Source organism: Rhinoderma darwinii, chromosome 1 (genome assembly GCF_050947455.1).
Source record: "Rhinoderma darwinii isolate aRhiDar2 chromosome 1, aRhiDar2.hap1, whole genome shotgun sequence".
NCBI lineage: Eukaryota > Metazoa > Chordata > Amphibia > Anura > Rhinodermatidae > Rhinoderma > Rhinoderma darwinii.
In genome coordinates, this window is record NC_134687.1 from 317,867,372 (window position 1) to 317,892,659 (window position 25,288).

General features: G+C 37.5%; 1 protein-coding gene across 3 annotated transcripts in view; it reads right to left on the bottom strand.

Annotated features, from left to right (window-relative positions):
* Positions 1-25,288, bottom strand: part of PAX5 (paired box 5) — a 247,605-nt gene that overhangs the window by 219,413 nt on the left and 2,904 nt on the right. For all 3 annotated transcript variants that reach the window (XM_075825553.1, XM_075825552.1, XM_075825550.1), the window contains exons 2-3: positions 8,257-8,422; positions 4,323-4,520 (exon numbers count right to left, since the gene is read on the bottom strand). In XM_075825553.1, the coding sequence (XP_075681668.1) occupies positions 4,323-4,520; positions 8,257-8,422 (364 nt within the window). The remainder of the gene's footprint in view (positions 1-4,322; positions 4,521-8,256; positions 8,423-25,288) is intronic.

The following is a 25,288-nucleotide window of genomic DNA, read 5'->3' on the forward strand; positions in this document are numbered from 1 at the left end:
CGTCTATTTACGCGCCGTCATTTGACAGCGGCGCGTAAATATACGCCTCGTGTGAACAGACAAACGTCTGCCCATTGCTTTCAATGGGCAGATGTTTGTCAGCGCTATTGAGGCGCTATTTTCAGACGTAATTCGGGGCAAAAACGCCCGAATTACGTCCGTAAATAGGCCGTGTGAACATACCCTAATAGTCACTCGTTCAATACTGTATGAAATGTTAGAAACTATTTAACCATATAGGAATAATTATGAGTCAATCTTCAATCTACCATTGATAGGCATACAGTATAATCATATCTAAAAAAACAATGCTAATATTTTAATATATCAATGACATCGAAACAGCAAGCAATCCTGATCAGCGTTGGAGCACAGTGGTTAGCACTGCTGCCCTGTAGCACTAGGGGGCAATGGCCTCTTCTCTGGTCACGACATCTGCATGGAGGTTGTATGTTGTCGGCATGGTTTTCTTATGATAGTCCAAGAACATTTTAGTAAATCCGGTGAAAGGATCAAGAATTTGAAATGTATCTTCTGTATAGTTTGGTGGGGCTATAAATTCAGATTATTATGACAATATTAACCTAAAAAGAAGTCAATTAGGACCATCCCAATGACTGTGCATTTTGACCACCCAGAATACACATGGGGCAGATTTACTAATGCTGTCTAATATTTACACAGCATAAACGTAGAGCAGGCAGTGGGAAGATGCACCCAATTTATCACAGTGGCGTACATTGTATGATAAATTTGGAGCATCTTGCTAGACACTTTGCTCTTCCTTATACCACCTCTTGATTGACACATTTTGAGTCATGCCCCATTCCACTAGACTCCGCCTATTTCTGGCGCATTTTGAATCGTAAATATGCTCCATAGTCTACACACACTTTTCATTTTGGGTTCTGCCTTTGGAAATTAAACCACCCCTACTTTCACACGACTGCTGAGAATTACAATTTTATTTCAATATGTTTTCTTCCTTGGTTTTGCACTAGTGCTTTACAGAGATTTTTTTTTTTCCGTAAGTTTAGTCCTGAGCATGGGGACTTTACTGCCATACTAAAAATGTACAACCCCCTAAGATGATGCAAGACATATTGCGGCTTAATAAAGATGCACTTATCAGGAATCTGCTTGTTTACTATGGGATCCACTACTGGGTAATTGTAACTAGTTTACACTCAGTAGCAATCACATCAGATCTACCCAGTTCCTTTCATCAAAATAAGTTAACACCACAAATGTCTCCATCCATGAGTTTCCCCATGACTTGTAAGTGCATACATACAGAAATCTTGGGGATAGCCCCTGTAAGGATGAGTGTGCATCTGCTTATTAATTTCAATGAAGATTAAATTTAATTCATATAAACTATTTATTCCTACTTTGGACAACCCTTTTTTACTAGAAGGGTTCTACAACAATAAGATGTTCACAAGGTGTTCCACTGTAATCTATGGTGGAAACAAGCAGCAAGTGCTCAATTCCCCTGTAGCACCCCCGTAGGGGAATTGAACCATTACACAGGTGGAAATAATATCAATGGATGGTTCATGTAATGCACAGACATAACAAGTCCTCCATATCGAGAGATTACTTTAGTAGTTGCACTTTGCTCTGGTTAATAGATGAGGGTGCTGACCAGGGGACCACATCTATTAACTCCCTTTATAAGTTTCTAAACCAAACAATTTCTTCAATACGGACTTATTAGTACTCTTATGGATACACTTATACTAATGGTAATGTAGTAGATGACAGGGTGGTGGAAGACGCTGGGCTTTAAATGCATATACAGTGACAGAAGCTGAATGCTACATTTATTGTTCATGCGTGTACTATTTACAATGCTCAACCTCTACCACTTATTAATGGAACAGATATCGCTGAATAAAGGGCATCGGGGGGGGGGGGGCATTTTTCTTCAGTTTATGCAATGTAGCAATTGTTTGAGTTACCAAAGAGTGAGATTTCTTCCGGTATGGTGTGAATGTAAAGAATTGTTAAATGCATTTCTGCAGTCCTATCAGAAGTTTAGACATACCGTATAATCAATTCAGAAGTTAGTTCTACTTAGCTTTTGTGGTTTAGTGTAAAATAATGCAGAATTTTGCAAATACATGATGTGAATAGAGGATGTAGTGAAACTATGAAAATCAGCCTAGAAATTGGTTTGAGAGCCAGTGGTGTGTAGTTGAGTTAGTGATTTTATGCATCACTTTAAAATAAGCAATATTATATAAAATAGCATGCAATATTTATATTAGATTCTAGAATTATGAGATTATAATTAAAAAAACAGTATTTAAATAAAGTAGCCAGAAGAATAGATAGATAGATAGATAGATAGATAGATAGATAGATAGATAGATAGATAGATAGATAGATAGATAGATAGATAGATAGATAGATAGATAGATAGATAGATGTTAGATAGATAGATAGATAGATAGATAGATAGATAGATAGATAGATAGATAGATAGATAGATAGATAGATAGATAGATAGATAGATAGATAGATAGATAGATAGATAGATAGATAGATAGACAGACAAGAGATTAGATAGATAGATAGATAGATAGATAGATAGATAGATAGATAGATAGATAGATAGATAGATAGATAGATAGATAGATAGATAGATAGATAGATAGATAGATAGATAGATAGATAGATAGATATGAGATAGATAGATAGATAGATAGATAGATAGATAGATAGATAGATAGATAGATAGATAGATAGATAGATAGATAGATAGATAGATAGATAGATAGATAGATAGATAGATAGATAGACAGACAAGAGATTAGATAGATAGATAGATAGATAGATAGATAGATAGATAGATAGATAGATAGATAGATAGATAGATAGATAGATAGATAGATAGATAGATAGATAGATAGATAGATAGATAGATAGATAGATAGATATGAGATAGATAGATAGATAGATAGATAGATAGATAGATAGATAGATAGATAGATAGATAGATAGATAGATAGATAGATAGATAGATAGATAGATAGATAGATAGATAGATAGATATGAGATAGATAGCCTTTTTTGGAGTTGTTTGTTTTTGTATTTTTGTTATGGAAATAAGGGTTCCCTGGAAGATCTCCCTCTAGTGTTTAACACTAAGTACTGCAGTAATTAGGTGAAATGAAGGAGATAATTCTAAAATAGCTCAAGGGTTTGGTGACATTTTAAAACTCTTATGTTGGGGGAAACACCAAATAGACTAAATAATGAGAATTTCTCCCAGCATTACAAAGTAAGCCTAGAAGAAAAGATTATGTTGGTTTGAGAATGTGAGATTTACCTAGTTGCCAAGAACATGTTTTAAAGAGAACTGCCATTTACTTCTATAGGACTTATAGAACCAGCGTAGTTCAGTTATCTTCTTACATGATCAGAAATCACAAGCGTCAGTGGAAACACAGAAAGCTAGAATGGGGACTAGGGGACCCCATTCTAGAGATGGGTGTGGGTCCCAGAGGTGGGACCCGCATCTATCTGACATTTGTGGCATATCCTGTGGATATGTCATAAATATCCCTCATGGGAAAACATCTTTAACTGGTTAACATCAATTCAGGCTGCCTACTGTTGGTCAGTTTTTGGTTAACTTTAGCTTGCATATAAGGGAATTACATTTACCCCTTTAAAGAGGCTCTGTCACCAGATTTTGCAGCCCCTATCTCCTATTGCAGCAGATCGGCGCTGCAATGTAGATTACAGTAACGTTTTTATTTTTAAAAAACAAGCATTTTTGGCCAAGTTATGACCATTTTTGTATTTATGCAAATGAGGCTTGCAAAAGTCCAAGTGGGCGTGTTTAAAGTAAAAGTCCAAGTAGGCGTGTATTATGTGTGTACATCGGGGCGTTTTTACTACTTTTACTAGCTGGGCGTTCTGACGAGAAGTATCATCCACTTCTCTTCAGAACGCCCAGCTTCTGACAGTGCAGACACAGCCGTGTTCTCGAGAGATCACGCTGTGTCGTCACTCACAGGGGACATAAAATTCCCTGATCCTGCTTTTCAAGGTGTTGTCAGTGGATAAGCACATTTATGTTTTGTCAATTGCAGCCCCTCTGTTCCAAAACATAGAGGCCGTATTTTGCTGATCGGAGGGAAAAGTCAAAAAGATTTACCCTATTACCCTAATTATTCCTGCTTGTACAGGAAGCAATAATAAAAATATATGACATAATTGGCCACATTTTCCTTTTCATGTCACTATATTATTTGTTTTCTAGCATTGGATAAATCGGAAACAAAAAATATAGGAGACTGTTCATTTACCTGTTTATGGAGCTGACACTGGGCACTGTGTCATTGTCACACACTCGCTCTGCCAATAGCCTGTCCCTGATTTCCCATGCAAACATAGTGGGATTTTGCCTCTTGTAGTCTGCTATTTTATCAACTACTTTGGGTGTTGCGACTTTTGGTTTTGATCCTCCAATTACTCCTGGTTTAATACTCCCAGTTTCATAGTACCTGCAAAAAGAAAAATGACAGTAGACCTTAAGCAAAGAATGATCGAATGGAGTTAAAGGAAGGATCAGTCACATGGAGCATTTCATAGTGTTAAATAAATATCCGTTCATTTCAAATGAATTCACAGCTCACGCTATATATGACATAAGACATGTATGTGATGTCATTCTGATAGATCTACTGCCAGATTCTGAACCTGAAGGATGGAGTTTAGCATAGAGGTTCTTATTGCCAGCGCATTATAAAGGTAGAAGCTTGTGAAAGGGCATGCAATTAATCAACAGTAGTCATAGAAAGCAAATCATATCTAATCTCATTTTACATTCAACTCCCTGACAGCCAATTGTGAGTTCTAGGAAAATGTACCTGCTTGGAATGGCTCCCTTATTGATGGAGTGTTTAGCTAAAATTACCCTTAGGGTTATCCATTCTCCCTCTTCTGACAATCCGATTTACTTATTGTACTAAGTTTTTACCAGCTTTAAAGTGTCACATTGGAAATAAAAGTCATTTGTTTTAGTTGCGTTTCATTTTCAGATATAGTTGATATGGTTATCATAGGACTACATTGTGTAATTACAAGTCAGAGGAAATTTCCAATAATGCAGCAGGGAATCGTAGAAACAGGCTGTTTTATGGCAGTCTGTGGCTGCTGCGGAACAGGGAGAATTTAAGCTGCCATCAGTAGCAGGATTGGATTTTAGGATGCACGTACGTACGCATGTATGGGATGGTCTTCACTCTGAAATATCAATCTTTGCTGCTGAACTTTTGGGCATAATAATAGCGATAAATTGAAAAGGATGCTTTTACCTCTATTATCGTCCAAAAGGGGAGAGTTTGACACTAAATATATCATTTAGGAGCGACTGTTCAGGTAAGGCCACGTTCAGAAGTGGCGGAATGCTGTTGAATTCTGCTACGGGCAGTCCACAGTGGAATTCTGCAGCAGCCGTCTTTTACATTTGTTTCTATACATTTTTAGGAAACTTAGTTCAGATGTTGCGGAAAATAACTGCGCGGAAATTAGCTAAGTGTGACAGGAACAAATGAGCGCCGATCAACGAGCTGTCTCGTTGATCGGCGCTGGTTTATACGGCCCAGGACGGGCCATGTAAAAGGTCCTTTAGTGAATCTGCCCTTATCAAAGTGAAGACGAGGTGAATGGAAAACAAAACCTGCATACATTCAAGTAATCCCTTCCCTAGGGACAATGTTTAGGTTCAATGAAGGAACATGATAGCCACAGCCCAACCTCAGCGGGTGATAGGGTGATGCTTTGTTTTACTATGGAGCCCAGTGATTTCTTATTAGACCTTTGATCAACAGGCTGTTCAAGGTGGAGCTATATAACAAAGGATGTGCTTAAAACTGTAAATGAACAATTCGGAATTTACAAGGTCCAAATATGAACTTTCCAAAGAATGCAAAACATAAGGCGGTAATGTGGCATGTTGATTAGGAAATCAATTCATTTTGTAATTGCATTCACTTTTTTACTGACATCTCTGATTACAGTGCCATATTATTTGGTAAACTACGACAGGGTTCCACTGTAATTAATATTTATCCAAATAATGAGCTATGAAATTCCAATTTATTGTTGACAGCTTAAATGAAACAAATCAACATGCTGAAATTCAGAATGCCAATATATATAAATGTAACCATTGCTGTCCCGAAGTTTTTTTTTGTTGTTGTTATGCTAAACTTGCATGGAGAAATATTTATGTATGTTACCCACAGACTGTTTCCGACCTGCAATACCTACGTAAGCAGTTTTCACCATGGCCAAAGCATCTGGGTATCAGCGTAAACTGGATTTTAAGGGTATGTTCACAAGTGACAGATTTGTTGAGGATAATTCTGCGACAGTTTCATACATATTATTAGGGATTGCAGATTTCTGCAACAAATCCGCCAGGTGTTATTGCACCCTTATAGGCTGGATTAACACACAGCGTTTTGCTGCATTTTTGTGCGCATTGCATGGCATTTTTAAATGCGGTTTTAACAGGGTTTTTTTTTTTTAGTGCAGCCAGATGTTACACTAAAGTCTATAGTAAAGTATAAAATGCAATACAACCAACTGCGTTTTGCTTTGGGGCGTTTTTAAGGAAATGTTGTGGTCTGTGGAGTTTTTTGCCAAACGCAGCATGCTCTGGGTATGGTGTTTTTTTGAGTGTTTTTACCATAGACTTCATTATAGGACTACAAAGATGCCAGAAAAAAGCGTGTATAAAATGACACTAAGGCCTCTCACAGACGAGCGTGTTCAGTCTGTGATATACGGTCCGTACGTCGGCCGCATTTCCCGGACCGAACACACTGCAGGGCTCCTAGCATCATAGTTATCTATGACGCTAGGTGTCACTGCCTCGTTGCGGGTCAACTGTCCCGTACTGTAATCATGTTTTCAGTACGGGACAGTTGTCCCGCAGCGAGGCAGGGACTCCTAGCGTCGTACATAACTATGATGCTAGGAACCCGGCTCCCTGCAGTGTATTCAGTCCGGGAAATGCGGCTGACATAGGGACCGTATATCACAGACTGAACACGCTCGTATGTGGGAGGCCTACATGAAAAATGCTCCCAAATACACCATAAAAACGCATGTTACATTTTAAGAACGCTAGCGTTTTCAGAAGCATTTTTTTTATGCAGTTAAAATTGGCAGAAAAATCCTGTGTGTGAAGGAGGGCTGTTTTTGTGGCTGTTTTATGAGACAAGCATTGGAGTGGATCCAAAAAGATGTGGGTTGGATTCACACACAGTGTGAGAGCTGGAATCTTTCCCGTTGCACCACTTCGGATTTGTGATGTTAAATTGCCCAATTTAACTAGTTCAAGAAAATCCATTAAAATCAAGCTAGCATAGCAGGGTTAGGAGGGAAGGGAACCTATAGGGCACGGCCAGACGTGGCGGAATTTTTCCCCTGCAAATGTTGGTGAAGATTTGGGGCAATTACGCAACGAATCTGCACCAACATTTGCATATTTGACAGGTAATTCAGACGCTGCAGAAAACACAGTGGACTTGCCACAGATTTCAGTTTTTGCATTGCAAAGGCTGAAATCCGCAGTGAAATTCTGCTTCTTCTCCGCAACAGACAGTGCATGCTGCGGACTGAAAACTCCACACTGCAGCCTATGGTCTGCAGCGGAGTTTTCCGCAATGTCTGAACTAACTTGCCTAAAAATTTATTCAAACAACTGTAAAAAACTTCCGCTGGAGAATTCCACAGCAATTCCGCCACAAGATAAAAAATTCTTCACAAATACTAAATAACCGAGAAGTCAACATGGTTTGAGGCTGAACTATGGCCAAGGTGGCAACATAGTCTTCATCTGCCAATACTATATCTGTGTAATCTATACATACCTAAAGAATGATTGGTGAATAGAGCAGCATGTTGATTCTAATGCATGCTTTTGTTATGCAGATAAAAAAAATTTTTTATTGAAATAAGCCATTGTTTAATAAAATAATCTGATTTATTATTTGCCATATATAGACACGTAACGAACATTTTATATACAACATAATTTAGATTGGAAGCAGCCTCTTAAATATTTCTGAAAAATTCTAGCACAGGCGGAGGTTATGTAGGTAAAGAAAATATTCTGGTATTGTAATAAGGTGCGTGAAATAGAATAATACAAAGGATTGTATAATGCAATACATAGATTAGTGTTTACATTTGGTGGTAGTAAATTTTCATCAGAGACACTGTTACCTGCCGAGAATTTTGCTGACACATCCATGGCTGACTCGTAGTTGCCTTGAGATGTCACACGGCCGTACACCTTGATGGGCAAGCTCCACAATTCTTTGACGAACTACATCAGGAAGTGGTCGACCGTTTACAAACACACCGCCTAGTTGGTTCACCCCTCCATGTCCTGCAAAATATAAAGTGCGAAATAAAATGGTAAACAACTGCATTGTTAATTCCTCTCATATTAGGTTGGAGAATGACCTCTTCGTGATTTTGTTGCACCCTGAAAATGCAGCCTGATCAATAATAATAAAAAATAAAAAAATCTATTTCAGTGAACTGATTTGAACTCACTTTTATAGCAAAAATAAAGAATTGTCAGCAGAGCTATATGGGGTACAGATGTTGCAGTTACTCCCAAAAGCCCCTGTACCAAATGTAGGACAGTAGTCTATAAATGAAGGTCAGAGTCCAGGAACATCAATCTATTCCTCTGTGCACATTTATATGTATTATTTCGTAGTTACAATTTTTCGGAAAATTCGATTATAAACCTTACAAAGTGCGAAAGCAAAATTTTGTGTCAGACAGAAGCAAAGTAAGTCTTATCAATAAAATAAAGCTGTTTAAAGTCCTGGTTTTATAAAAACATGTAGCCTTATGGCTATTTAGACCATAACAATCCCCTGTAGAAAAGATTCTGCTTCCATTAGTAGTAAAAATGTAAGAGCCAGAATATTCTATCATTGTATATCTATGGCTTAAAAAAAAAGATATAGAGGATAATGTGAATGTATTAAAATTTTACCTAAGTGATAAACTTTTAAGGGAACCTGTTATCCACATTATGCTGCCCACACTGAGGGCAGCATAATGGAATGACATTTCAGCAGTCTGTCACTTATTTTCTTAAGTGAAGCTGTTTCTGAGAACTTACATGCAGAGCCCGGACAGCGCTGTCAGAGATGAGTCCGGCATATATATGCCACTAGCTCCGCCCCCCTCTCTGCTAGTTCCGCCCAATCTCACTGACTGACATATTTTTCCCCATGTACAGTAATAGGGAGACATCTTTCAATCAGAAGATAGTGGGTGGAGCTAATGCATAGTGGGTGGAGCTAACAGAAGCTCATGTATACACCAGACTCATCTCTGGTGGCACTACCTGGGTTTTGCATGTAATTTCTCAGAAACAGCTTCACTTAAAGGGGTTATTTAGGACATATCCACAGGATATGTCATAATTGTCTGACAGATACAGGTCCCACCAGGTCTGGAACCTGCACCTATATCTATAACAGAGCCCCTTAAACCCCATACTAGCTTTCTGTGTTCCTGCTGACGCTAGTGATTTCCAACCATGTAAAAAAAAAACAGCATAGCTTGCTGAACTACGCTGGTTCCGTAAGTCCCATACCAGTGAATGGCAGTTACGGCAAGCGTCAGCGGGAACGCAGAAATCTAGAATGGGACCCCTAAACCCCGTTCTACCTCTTTGTGTTCTGGCTGATTTCCGAGCATGAAGGAGAAAACATGCTACGCTGCTTCCATAACTGCTATTCACTACTATGGGAGTTACGGAAACAGCGTAGCTCCTCAAGTTACGCTGTTTCCGTAACTCCTGAGCATGTAATCAGGAAGTGGCCATGAGTCAGCGTGAGCACAAAAAGCTAGAACGGGGTTTAGGGGGTCCCGTTCTAGAAATAGGCGCGGATCCCAGTGGTATATATCTTATATTTCTGACATATCCTGTGGATATGTCATAAATGTCCCTCGTGGGAAAAACTCTAAGCTAAGAAGTGACAGACCAATGAAATCAGTGAAAAATAAAAACTGCAGTGTACAGTGCCTATGTGAAGCCTTTCCCTTCAAAGCTTGGTGGTCTTACTGCAGACCTCTTCTCCCTTTTAATCCACTAATAGGAAGTTGTCAGCCATTCTACAGTAACAGTGGAGCTGCAGTCCGGTCCAAGTCACTCTGTCTGCAAGCCTGCTTCTCACATTACACTTGACAGTGGTAAATAATTAGAAAATACAATAATACCACTGCCAAAGAGTGGATATAGGTGGTTAAAGGGTTAATAACTAATATCCCTGGTAGGCTAGGCTGTTTCAGTGGTTTATATTAACTCCCTCGTATTGTAAACGGGTTCATTATAATATTCAGTAGTGCTTAAAAAGACAGTATACAGCACTCACAATCTCAAAATTTGAGCTTTATTGTAAATTCATAGATTAAAAGCAAAGATACATCGATTACAAAAGATAAAACGCACTTACATGTTTTAAGCTATGTTTAGCCCTTACTCATGATATGCTCTGTATTTTCCTGTCGTATTCATGTCATTTAGTTACAGCTTTGTAAGTACTTGTATATGTGGGAATTTAATGAGTAGAATTTCACCTTAAGAATTAAAGGTCTCATTTACCAAATATGGAACTAATACTTATATGAAATGCACTCATGTGAATGAGACCTTAATATAACAATAAAATTGCAATATATATTTCACGATAGATAGGATAAAGACATTAAGAAAATGACGGCAAAAACTAGGTTTTTTTTTTAGTAAATACCCTTACAATTAATGGTCTAATAGAGGACTTACAGGCACAAGGAACAGTAGACATTTGTTAAGTGCATGACAGGAAGGTCAAATACATCTCGAGTCAGTTGTTTAAGCATGAATAATTACGAGAGACATTTATCCGATGAGGTGAACATTCTACAGGGATCTATTAACCGAGACGGAGAACGGTTACAGAAATATACATACATGTCTATAAAGTTGTACAAACTATGACAATTAGTGAGCAGTGATACACAGATTAATTACGTTAGTATTTCATATATTTGTCATGAAAACATACTGCTCCTCCATTAATTAAGCTGCTTTAACTTTAGCAGGAAATATACAGCTATGCTTTTATGTTTGTTTTTGTTGTTTTTTTTTGCCAAAACCAAGGTAAGATCCAAAAAATAGAAGTATAAATCTTTCTGTTATACTTTTTCACAATCACAAAAATTCCATCATGGTCCCACAAGACTTTTACCGCCCAAAGAAAAATATAGATGCCATGCTTTGGCCACAGTAATGCCACCATTTTTTTCAGGATTTATGCACTCTTCATTGTGGCTAATACAAAATACATGAAAAAAAACGGCATTATGGGAAACAGATTAAAGTTATTCCAAAGTTATTTATCACAATTATTCTTTAAGAGGTAGACACCAAAAATTGATGATGTGCGAGTCTGTGATGTTGAGTTTATAAATGTGTTACAATTGAAGAACTGTAATTAAAACAAAAAGGATTCCACTTGAGGTCAAGCAAAAACTCTATGATTTGGCTGAACCAGCAGTATTGGTCCCTTTTTTATCGTCAGTCTGTTGGTTAGTCATCTGTATCTTAGACAAAAGAACAAAAATTAGTCAAAATGGTCCATTTTGGCTGACATTTATTTTAAATGGATTATATTCTTCTGACAAATAAGAAAAATTGTCAATCTATATTTTCAGGAACAGATAGACTCAACGGCATTTATTACACCACAGATATGTGCAGTGCCAGAGTAGTCCAAAAGAATGGTCACCAAAGAGGAGAACATTCTATAGAATAAAGAGAACATGAAATGACTGTTCGGTGCATCCCTATAGACATGTGGGTGTAGCTGGTAAGAATTCACAGGCTTGTGTTAGAACAAGTACACAAAAGGAAATTAAGAAACCTTAGACCAATTTATATTTCATACTAAACTATTATAAGAGCAACAATATTGCACAGAAGACGACACTTAGGGCACGTTCAGACGTGGCAGAATTTTTACGCTGCAAATGTTGGTGCAGATTTGAGGCAATTACGCAACGAATCTGCACCAACATTGGCATATTTGACAGGTAATTCAGACGTTGCAGAAAACACAGCGGACTTGCCACAGATTTCAGTTTTTGCATTGCAAAGTCTGAAATACGCAGTGAAATTCCGCTTCTTCTCCGCAACAGACAGTGCATGCTGCGGAGGGAAAATCCTGCACCGCAGCCTATGGTCCGCAGCGGAGTTTTCTGCAACGACTGAACTAACTTTCCTAAAAATTTATAGAAACAAATCTAAAAAACGGCCGCTGGAGAATTCCACTGCGGACTGTCCGCAGCAATTCCGCCTCATCTGAATGTACCCCAACAGTATCAATGTGGATACATTTAAGAGATAGATGATAGATAGATAGATAGATAGATAGATAGATAGATAGATAGATAGATAGATAGATAGATAGATAGATAGATAGATAGATAGATAGATAGATAGATAGATAGATAGATAGATAGATAGATAGATAGATAGATAGATATGAGAGACAGACAGACAGACAGACAGACAGACAGACAGACAGACAGACAGACAGACAGACAGACAGACAGACAGATAGATAGATAGATAGATAGATAGATAGATAGATAGATAGATAGATAGATAGATAGATAGATAGATATGCAAACTCAGTACCAGCTCATTTAAAATATAATCAATGCAAGTGAAAAATTGTAGCAGGAGCTTGGTCCAAAATCCACTGAGCATTTGAATTGGATAAAGTTTCTGCACCTAGGAATATTGTCACTTTCAAGCTTGAATTGACATAAACTGTGCATACAAAGAGCAGGCTTTATACATAGCATTTACAATCATCATTTTTTTACCAATATCCCATTCTGAAACTATTATTTAAAGGGACCTATCACTTCCTCGGAAACCTTATGAAGAAATGGGAGATTAAAATATAAAACCTTTCTCAAATATATATTAATTAGGAAAAAATGTCCTCTCTATTTTAGCAATAATAGCTTTGGCCCCTTAATAGCTGAACAACTTCAGCTGAGCAGTAAAGTCTCAGGAGATTTTGACTGATTTGTGAAACTTCCTGCTTCTAAGCTGGAAGATTCCACTGTGTGGGGGGATATGATGAGTGTACAACATGTAAACACAGGGGATATCTGTACTGCTATCTTACCTCATGTTGGATGTTGTTATATTAGCAGCAATGTAAGATGGATTCCTGTGTATTATGGAGGAGGAGGAGGCTAAAAGAAACAGAAGAGGTAAATCCTGTCACAGCTTTCTCTTCAGTGTGTGACTGCTGCTGGCTCTGTGTGGATGTAGTGAGAGGCTCAGACTAACCCTTTAGAAGCAGCTGTGTCCTCCTCTAGCAGATAACACAGGGGAGATCTGTACTGCTATCTTACTTCATGCTGGATGTTGTTATATTAGCAGCAATGTGAGATGGATTCCTGTGTATTATGGAGGAGGAGGAGGCTAAAATAAACAGTAGAGGTACATCCTGTCACAGCTTTCTCTTCAGAGTATGACTGCTGCTGGTTCTGTGTGGATGTAGTAAGAAACTCAGACTAACCCTTTACAAGCAGCTGTCTCTTCCACTAGCAGATAACACAGGGGAGATCTGGGCCTCTATCTTACTTTATGCTGGATGTTGTTATATTAGCAGCAAAGTAAGATGGATTCCTGTGTCTTATGGAGGAGGAGGAGGAGGCTAGGAGAAGCAGCAGAGATAAATCCTGTCACAGCTTTCTCCTCAGTGTGACTACTGCTGGCTCTCCGTGTGCATGTACTGAGACTCAGATTAACCCTTTAACAAGCAGCTGTTTCCTAAAGGAGATCTGTGCTGCTATCTTACTTCATGCTGGATGTAGTTATATTAGAACAGCAATTTATGGTGGATTCCTGTGTATTATGGAAGAGGAGGAGACTAGAAGAAGCAGCAGAGGTAAATCCTGTCACAGCTTTCTCCTCAGTGTGTGTGACTGCTTATTACGTGGCTGATAAAATAACAGCATTTTGTATGTAGCAAACAGGGGTGGATATACCATATGAGCAATCTATGAAACTGTACAATGGCCCAGTAGGTGAGGGGGCCCGCTGTCCCCTTTAAATCAGGAAAGTAATGAATTTCTTAGGTCACAATTACTGGTGAATATTAGAGAAGATTTTCTATGATGAGCTATCATAAAGCAAGTGACCTATATACTGTTCTCACACAAGTGCCCTTTGCTGTCAGTGTCTGCCCCTGGTAGTAAAGATTAGGTGAGAACATTTTTTGCCCAATTTGCGTTTGACTGATTCGTCACCCATTACAAAGTATTGTGGAATTAACTCATCAGGTTTTGCTTTTGACAAATTTATGTGAAAAATAGGGGAATCTATCATCCCATTGTATTCTAAAGACCAGCAAATCGACAATGCGGTAAAACAGGTGAATTGATTCACTCAACCCTACTCGTGGCCAGATCTGAGCACAAGGCTACACTCCACCATTCAGATGCTATATAGAATCAGCTCCTCCCCCTCACAGTTGGCACCTCTCGGAGATTAAGAGAATTTCAGGAGATTTGGAGATCACGATGCTGAAATGAAAGTAGTATCTGTGTCCTGTACTACTGAGGAAAATCCTCTGTTCTGCTAATAAATTGTAATTGAGAAAAATCTTATAATTTAATCTACTGTCATATAACTATTCAAACTGTGTGGGCATGGCAAAGGCTGCCAATTGTAGCTGTCCAGCACGTGTAAGACCATTCTAAGGGTATGTTTACACAGATCAGGCAAATTTGTTGCAGAAATTTCTGCAACTGTTTCATAGATTTGAATGCGGTTTGTAAAAAATCTATGCACATGCTGAAGACACAACCCCATTCATATATATGGAATTGATTTTTAGTTACAGAAATTTCTGCAACAAATTTACCGCATGTGAACATACGCGGCCATACAAAGGCGGCCATACGCATTAAATAAGTGTCGGACAATCTTTTATTCAGTCAACACGTATTTCTCTTGACTCAACCATAAATATTTTTTTTGAGAGAGGGGAATATACCGCTGCCAGGCACCTTTGATATCAATCAGGTATGTTGAAATCCAATGTGCCCAATCCTTTTTTTCCCCTGACTTCTGCCGTTGGGTGAGAGTAAGGTGGCCCCCGTACATATTGGAAAGTTAGAAGATCCCGGAGAAATTGGCGGGTCCGGGCAAGTTTTGTCTCATCTGAATGGGCACCTTAACTCAGTTTTTGAATAGGATACTAAAAGATTTCACGCAAAACGACAACTATGGACTGATATTTCAGTTTATCTTTTTGGGGAGGGGGTAAATGTCCCTTAACAATAGTTACAGTTGAAGCTCACATTTTTTACCTTAGCTGACATTTACGTATTATAATACTTTCAAAATGAGTCATATGTAGCAACAGTACAAAAGCATTTATTTTACTATCGTAAAGGGGCATGCACAGAGAAGACATGTACATAGCAAAAAAATATATTGGAGCCTCTGCTGTTGCTGGGTCATGGCTGTCCACTGTTACCTGTCATTATCCCTGTCCACATGACCCGCGATTACGGACGCGGACAGCCGCCTGCATTTTCGGCCCGTGCTCCCATACAAAGTAAGGGAGCACTGTCCATAAAAAAGCAAAAGCTAGGACATGTCCTATCTTTTGTGGTATACCTCTACGGCCCGGACACCTTTCTGTAAGTAAACGGGAAGGTGTCCGTGGACAATAGAAGTGAATGGGTCCGTAATTGTGGAATGTAAACGCGGTCCGCAATTACGGACAATTTTTACGGTCGTGTGCATGGGGCCTTAGCTGTGATGATTGTCGATATAGGGAGCCTTATGCCTGGTGATAGACTCCTAGAAAAGGGGGATAGGACTGCTTTGAGTTTGGCACCTTTTTATAACTCATATTGTACTTGAGACGGATATGGCTGTGGCAATACATGTATGATGACATCACTATTCAATAAATAAAAGCTTATATTTAAAATTATATTGATGATAAATCCCCATCTGTCTATGACATAGATATCTATATAGAACGATTCCCAAAACCATGTTTCACTCTCCACTATATTCCAGGTCTCACATTTTATTAGAGAGAGTTAGGCTGGATTCACACGAGCACATTACGTCCGTAATGGACGGACGTATTTCGGCCGCAAGTCCCGGACCGAACACAGTGCAGGGAGCCGGGCTCCTAGCATCATACTTATGTACGACGCTAGGAGTCCCTGCCTCACTGCCGGACAACTGTCCCGTACTGTAATCATGTTTTCAGTATGGGACAGTAGTTCCACGGAGAGGCAGGGACTCCTAGCGTCGTACATACCAATGATGCTAGGAGCCCGGCTCCCTTCAGTGTGTTCGGTCCGGGACTTGCGGCCGAAATACGTCTGTCCATTACGGACGTAATGTGCTCGTGTGAATCCAGCCTAATTGTACACCAACTTTGTCATGCATTTTGGAAGTAAATTTTATTTAAACCACTAACTTGACAACATAGAGGCAAAAATAAAATCATTACATTTCTCAGAATTTATTTTGTACAAGAAAAAAAATAAACCATATATTGTTACTCAGAGAGAAATATAAGGCTTTATGTGAACATATTTATGTCTTTACTGATTTGCCAACAACAGACAAACTGAAGAGGTAGAAGAACTTGAAAATTTTAGATTTCAAAAGTATATTTTAATCTCACTCGATTAAAGTCAACATGTTTACCTTATTGCAAAAAAAAAATTTTTAACTATTCAATCCAGAGCAAAATTCTGTAAAATAATGTGTATAGGTTATACCCATTATTTCATTAAGAATGTCAGAAAAAACTCATTGACAAAAAAATCTATTTGCCAAGAGTACAAAATTTTGTAACTGAATTTTTTTCGTTTTTATTTCTGGTTATGTGATAAATCAGGAAGCTTTACCATAATGGGATGAAATTCAATGCATAATGGGTAAAGATTATTTCATCTTTAACAATTTTTTCTATCTATCTATCTATCTATCTATCTATCTATCTTAAATGTAAAACAATTTTGTTAAATGTAGTTATAATGTTTTCACACTAATTTTGGCTCATCTTACCTCTACCAATAATAACTGGTTTCCCAATTTCAATAACGCATAATCATTAGGCAAGGTTTGCCTATAACAGAAATCTTGCTATTTCCTTCATCGTTGCATTTGGCACCGGAGAGGACTATAAACGGATGACTGCAGTGAGGTATAGCTGTATAATATACAGGCTAGCTAGCTAAGTTTCTGTCTGGTAGAAGATGGGCTATGGCTAGTCACATATCAAATGAGCTAACATACACCACCTAAAAATGTATCCGCTGATGTTTATTCTACTTCATGGCATAAAACACGGTTTTTAAAGATTTATATTTGTAGAAATGCACAAATTTTCAACATACAAGGGTAGGCCCAATGGTCAGTGTCGGCTTGTGTGTTGACCGATCCTTACCCTTCGCGGGGCCTGCATAGAGAAGAAATGGCGATTTAAGATCACAAGTGCACAAAATCATCTGATAAACATACACAAATGATGCACTTACTGCTGTACCCCAGAATTTGAAAAATATTGTGCAATGTTAAAGGTGTGGTCCAGTTTTAGAAAATAATGTTGTTTTTTGTATAATTAAAAGTTGTACAATTTTCCAATATACTTTTTATACTAGTTCCTCACGGTTTTCAAGACCTCTGCTTGTTGTTATTCAGTATAAACAGTCATTGTTTACTTCCAGTGAATACAATTCTGTCCATGCTCATGTGGTGGACACACAGGTGTATGGCTCGTTACAGTATGTGTACAAGAGCTGTGTCGTCTGACAATCTCAGCCTCTGTGTGTCCATCACATGATCATGGACATATCTAATGGAAGTAAACAATGAATGTTCCTATTGAATAACAAGCAGAGATCTTGAAAACCGTGACGCATTAATACAGAAAGTATATTCACATTTTTTATAACTTTTCATTATACAAAAAATTACAATAATTTGCTGATAGTGTACTACCCCTTTAATATGTAGATAATTATTTTGATTCCTGGACAAGTTTGAGGGAGGCTAAAATTGTCTACGAATCTGTTAATATATCTTACTGCAACAAGTTAATTCTTCAGGTCTAGGGACCTCAGGACCTTTACTTGTGTTATATCCAACTCACGACCCTTTGTATCATTTATGTAAGACTACTGTCATTTGCATTGCTGCACCTCAGCGTGTACCTGCAGTCTGCCTGCCCGTGTAAAAGCAATATGTCCAAATCCGTTCTCAATAGGAGCCCCATATCCTTTCTCCATAGTGCTTCATGTACTATATACTAAGCAAATAAGATATGTAAATGCTAGCTTGTGCCGTCCAGCACCTTTGACAGTAGTTCTCACGATAGGATGATTCATATACCAATGTAAAGCACAACAGCAGCAAGAAGCAAGACTGCTAAAGTACTCTGCTTATGACCTAAGCATATACTAGTGTATGTCCTATACGGCAACTAAGAAAATACAGTTATACCCGCTGTACACCTGACCTTCATTCAGGACTGCTTCTATTTGAAGTGACAAATAGTTACATATACTTCTCTTAAAAGGGTTTTCTCAGGACGACAAACTAACCTATTAGGGCATGAGGGGGTACCCTCGAAGTGCCAAAGCGGCTCCCATTCTGGCAGACCTGGCGTGTTAATGCAATACATGGACAGCCATTTATTTGTAAGGGGTAAGGTATGCCTAGATGCAGACTACCCTGGAAATAACAGCTGATCGCCAGGGATGAGAAGCCTGGATCAGCCAGCTTAATGTTAAAAAGGGGTTGTCTTCAAATAAAAGTGTTTATATTCACATATCTGTTGACGTGAATCCTAAGGTGGTGTGAGAGCATCCATAACACAAGGTAATTATTGAGAACTTCAATGCATTTGCCTTACTCATTATCTGAGTTGTAAAGACAAAAAATGGGACAAATACGGCGCTCCCCTAGAGTATTAACGTTTCAAACATGGGTGAAATTGGTGAGTGGGGAAACATAAGGCTCATCTGATACGGTTGTGCTGGATGGTCAGCACAACTCAACTTTTTCACATATCGGGTCGTAGTGGACCTCTGTTCACCGTGGTTTGCTGGCCCCCGGAGCTGGATCTGAGTGTCTGTTCCCTGGGATTAAGGTTCCTCCCAGCGTCCAATGAATGCAGAATGAGGTGAAGAAAAAAAGCTCCTATGTGGGGCGCTCCCGTTGGTGATATATGCACAATCACGATAATAGAGGATGTTTCTTTTTCTTATTAATTCTGAACGAACATATAGTATGACAAACACTGATATAAAATGGAGTGCTACGCGTTTCAACCTAGGACCTAGGTCTTCATCGGGCTTATTAATAAAACAAACAAATGCATTCCTTTATCGTGATTGTGCATATATCACCAACGGGAGCGCCCCACATAGGAGCTTTTTTTCTTCACCTTATTCTGCATTATTTGAGTTGATAACATTTATTTTTTGTTTTATTCAGTTTTTTAGTTGTGAACTATTGATTTTGCCTTATTTTTCAAAACTGTCTAATGGGAAAAAAAACTGCCTTGTTGCCCATACAACAGATCAGAGCTCAAGTTTCATTTCTTAGACTTGTATGATGGGTTTTCCTGGGCAACAATTCAAGTTTTCCTTTTACACAGTTATGAGAAATGGGGCCTACCCTGCAGCATTTTAGAAGGCCGTATCGGCACATTCATCCATTTCGGTTTGCCCATCAACCTGTGTAAAATGCAGTTGCTATAGATTTCACCACACATACATATGTGTAATTCTACAGAAACTGTGTTATTTTCATGAAAACACAAATTGTGGTTGAATGATAAATGTAAACCCTTCTCCCACATGCTACTCATTTAAACAAATATTACTCTATTATATTATATTATATTAAATTATAATGAAGTAAGACTAGTATATATAGAGTATAGCGATAAAAAGGAATATATCAGCTGTTATGTATGAATATCCTTGTGCTATAACGTGAATTACCCTGTATGTATTATTTCACAAAATAGTTATTTAAGATATATTACAATAAGAAAATATGATATAGACATGTTTTTTCGCCATTTCTACTGTCAGGTTAAATAAGGAGTTCCCTAGAAGCGTAAGTTCTTGGGCCCTGTTGCAAAATCTGTAACAAAGCACCCCAACTATCTCGTAACCATAGATAATACTGGTGTCCTCTTATGTATCAGAGATGTTATTAGGCTCCCTGTTGCCTCACACATGGGAATCGCCAGCTGAGGCATAGACTGTGTCTGTAAAACCTAGGCCTACCCTGCAAATGTAAGAAGGAAACTTTAATTTCATTATTTTCTTTTTGTAGCACGTTTCTACTCATGTATTCAAGCTGGTTTTCATAAACACTATCAGAATACACAATTTCTCTAATATGCCTATTCTGAATCTAAAATGGCTGAATATAAAAAATAAAACAACATTGGGAACAGTCTTTGAGCTAATGTTGTGACCTCCAGTGTACTTAAATTCAGTGACGGTAACGTGGGTGTCCTTATGAAAGTGCCATGATCACCACCATCAGAATTAATGAATTACCCCCATTGTGCAGTCTTTACAAATGACCAATTATACAACAGTGAAATGTCGTTTGGGATACCAAGTGACACAAGGCTTTGTTAAAAAGTCAATAATAATGAGCTGTAAGTCTTTATCCAGAGTGTTTTAAATTCAGCTTACACCATTAATTTCTACTTAGCTTCATTACTTCTCAAACACTGGTGTCAAATAGGTGGGGACCTAAGAAAACCATCATTTAATCCCTTCAGTGCCAAACATGCCTGACATACAGTAGAAAGGGGTTACATTTAAGACATATATCAATATATATTATTTCTACTTTATACAGATATGTATTTATTTATATATCACCCACATATTCCACAGCGCTGTACAGAGATTGTCATCACTTATATCAGTCCTTATTTCCACTGGGGCTCACAATCTAAATTTCCTATCTGTATGGGTTTTTTTGGCGTGTGGGTGGAAGCCCACGCAAATACAGGGAGAACATACATAGATTCAAACCCAGGACCCCCAGTGCTGCCAGATAATAGTGCTAACCACTGAGACACCGTGTAGAAGATCATTTCTGCTACATATATCCCTAACCATAGCCTTGTATCCCCAAAGACATCCCTACCTGTAAGTTCCTTCATGATTGACTACGATAAAATGTACAGAACCGACAACTCATAAAGAAACAGTACATGAGACCGTGTTTCTCAGTTTTGCTGTGAACAATATCCAGAATGTGGATGAAAGTGAAACCAACTAAGACACAGACAGGGTGGTCTTCTGAACAGTGCTTGAAAAGAAAGTATTGTACTACCGGTCCTCGACATAAGGAAACATAGCTTCTCAAAAACATAAAATAACCTAATAATAATATTTTTGTAGCAATAATATAGGAGACACTAATAGGCATAAACTGTTATTTGCAAGTAAATACCATTATTTTAAAGTATTACCATTCACTGGGCATCACATGGCACTTCACTGTGGTGAATATAGACACTTCAGCACTATGGCATTTATAATTCTATTGGATTGCTTATCATGGATGGGACAGGAGTGCACTAGTTCAGCAGCATGTATATTATACTTAATATACTACTAATATTACTAGTAGTGAGACGTCAACACTAAATGACGCCTATGTTGACTGACTACAGAACAAAATAGTTTTAAAAAAAATCTTATTATTTTTCTACAGCTGGTGTCATATACAAGTACAGTCAGAGCAGACAGGTCATTGGGTCCATAGTTTGAGAGGGACCCCCTTGGACCTAGATTGTCTAAATATTTGTTTCGACTCTAAGCTCATAATGGCAGCGCTTTCTCTGGATGTATTTTGTTACTTTTATATTTGAACTGTTTGTTTTTGTATTTTTATGTTCTCACTTCTGTTTTGTTGCACATTATACAGTGCTATGTAAGAAGGTTGCGCTGAATAAATAGATAGTAACAATAATTATGATAAATAACCTCATCTTTTAAATTTTCTTGTTACTTATTACTAGATATGTTCAGCCATTTTTTTTGTTACTTTTACCTAACAATGTAATATTGCAAATGTACAATATTGTAGTTCTACAACACGCACTGGTCTGTGTGTGTGTGTGTGTGTGTGTGTGTGTGTGTGTGTGTGTGTGTGTGTGTGTGTGTGTGTGTGTGTGTGTGTTTGTGTGTGTATATATATATATGTTACATGTTTTATTTCAAGAGTCAAACTGTTTATTTCTAATCATATACATTTGCCAAAATAACAAAATTGTTTAGAGAGAGAATCCAAGCTCTGCTTGTATTCTAGAAAAATGGAACTAGATATTTTTAGAAATCTTGATCAAGCCTAAACAGATATCTGCCCTGGGAAAGCAGCTCTGTACCTTTAACATGACACTCACACTGAGACACACACCAGATTGTATGGTATGAGACCGTGACCCAGCTGGGGGGAGATATTATCTGCAGCCGTTAATCATGTAAGGTTCACCTATGTTGCACAGTGAATCACATTAAAACAAACTAATCAAGTGTGATTAATAGCATTTAGAGTTGATTCAATATTGAAGCGTATTTTATGCAAAACCAGTGAGAGTTTTTATTTAACAGGAACTCAATCAGCATAGTGACCATTTAAATAGCTGTTTCTGAAATAAGGACAAGGCCAGGGGCTCAAATGAGAAGAGGGGGGGCGACCACGACCAGCTAAAAAAAAAAAAAAAGCTACTTGTGCTTTAATTAATGTAGTTTCAAAATAAAATCTTATCATGGTGGTAAATGTATCGTCTATTTCTGAGGAACCAGGACCATTCTGGTGCAGGTGGTCCATCACAAGCTGAGGACATTAGCTTCTGCTCCCTTTGTCCTGCCCTATTCCTTACTCTAGAGAATAGCCAATGGGTGCACTGTTGTGTGAAAATAAGAATATGCTATGGATTTTATTACGTAGAATTTTCTTATTTTTTTTAAAGAACGGTATTTCTTTTAAGAATGCCTATGTGTTATAGTAATACAATATATACAGTGCTTGTATCACTAGTGGAGTACAGCTTGTCCATAAAGTTGCAGTGTTGTCTGTGTCATATACACATCTAGATTTAATTTACTTTTTTACTACTTTTGTCATCTGTGACACCTTTTGGTCTGTTAATCATTTATCAGTTAAATAGTATTTTTTATATTACAATTCATTCAACATTATTTACAACACAAACTGCCTATACAGAATCAATTATACCATCAGACTCATTGTTCTAAAGATGTATTAGTAGGAGGTCTATTTTATTAATCTTGTATTACTGCTGACAGGCAGCAATTCTAAATACTTGCTAAGAGTTAAAGAGCACATGTCTAGATTTATTATATTTTTTTTTAAAAAGGACCTGGAAAACCTACAGAGCAGCAAGTTATCCTATAATAGAAATGATGGAGCTACATGTAACCAATGTTGCACTTTTGCTTTATAGCATCTGATTTTAACTCTTTGTTAAAGGCTGAGCAGGAGTCTACAGGGAACCTAAGTACCCATTACTTTGTTACTTTGTGCATAGTAAAGGATCATCTGAATAGGCAAAGTCTTGTATTCAGCCCTAACATATGATTGAAATTGACAAATAATAAAGATGCAAGGGGTTTATGTGATCAAGTGATTAGGTAAAATCAATATTTCCATGAGAAGTCCCTCTACTATGGCAATTGCTCTGCTGGATACAGTACAGAGATTTTGATTAATATACTAGAAGTGAAATCTAAAGCGAATATATAAACAACAGTGACAGCTGTTGGGATGTGCCTGGTCGTGGTAGAGGGCACAAATCAAATGTGAGACCCTTTGTCTGCCAGTGATTGGTTCCATCCGAATGGAGGAGGAACATTTAATATGGGGTATATCTGTTGACTATGGAATATGAACCCTGACTTTGCAAACATTAGTAGGTTTTGTTAAAACAAGGGCAAACCCAAGAGATACTAGTAATGATGATGAGGATAATTATAATTATTAATAATAGTTCCAATATTTAATTCATGTCGTATTACAAATGACTTTAGTAGTAAAACTTTCTTTCTGAAGCAACTAGAAAATCACAAAAGATATATAATCTGCCTAAAGACATTAAGTAATTCAGATTAATGTTATCACTTTAGAATTGTGCATATGGTAAATGGCACTATATTATAATATTTGGCTTATATAGTAGATAGATACATTGGACATCTGTCTCTTGATATAAAACAAAGTGAAGTAATTCAATTACTGTACTGTGCTTAGCCCTCAATGCCCATTTAAATCTCTACCAGGGGAATATCAACAACACTAAAATTCCACTTCTTAGTACAGCATTACCAAATCATTATTTTCCTAACCTTTTTAATAAGACAATTGTTCCTTGAATATAGCACATTATAATATACATGACTTATATTTATTTGAACAAGTCACAAACTCCCAATACAGCTTCCTTTTATCCCTCTGTGCAAAGTAACGGCACTGTTTTATAAGATATAAAGTAAACAGGTACAAGTCATTATATGGTTGACTACATTTTATACAATCCCTACTTCCCAGAGTAGCCTAACAAACTGGTTTAGATAAAATTTAGGAGTAAACCGTTATTATAGTATACTATGTATGGAAATAATAATAATAATAACAATAATAATAATAATAATAATAATTTAAAAAAGGAATAATATAATATAATTTAAGTAATAATAGGGTCCATATAGATTTAAATTAGTTACACAAATAAAAGTCATGAACATTATATATATATATATATATATATATATATATATATATACACACACACACACACACACACACCACAAACAAACACACACTATATTAAAAACCCTGTAGCTGGTTAGCAATTTGCAGAATGAAGCACATAAGTACAAAGGAGGGGGCTCTTCATGTGCCACTGAGCAAGAGGCAGTAAATGTTGATGTATCTCTTTCTAATAAACTATAGCCAGTGTGCCCCCTCTGTGTATAATACAACTACTTCACACAGTGATACCTACACTTAAACACTGCATTATTTGTGCATCCCTGCGAGTATACAAGCATCTCATTGTGCCCAATCTACAGAGATAGCACCTTATACTGCTCCCTTTCTACAAGTTGCCCTGCT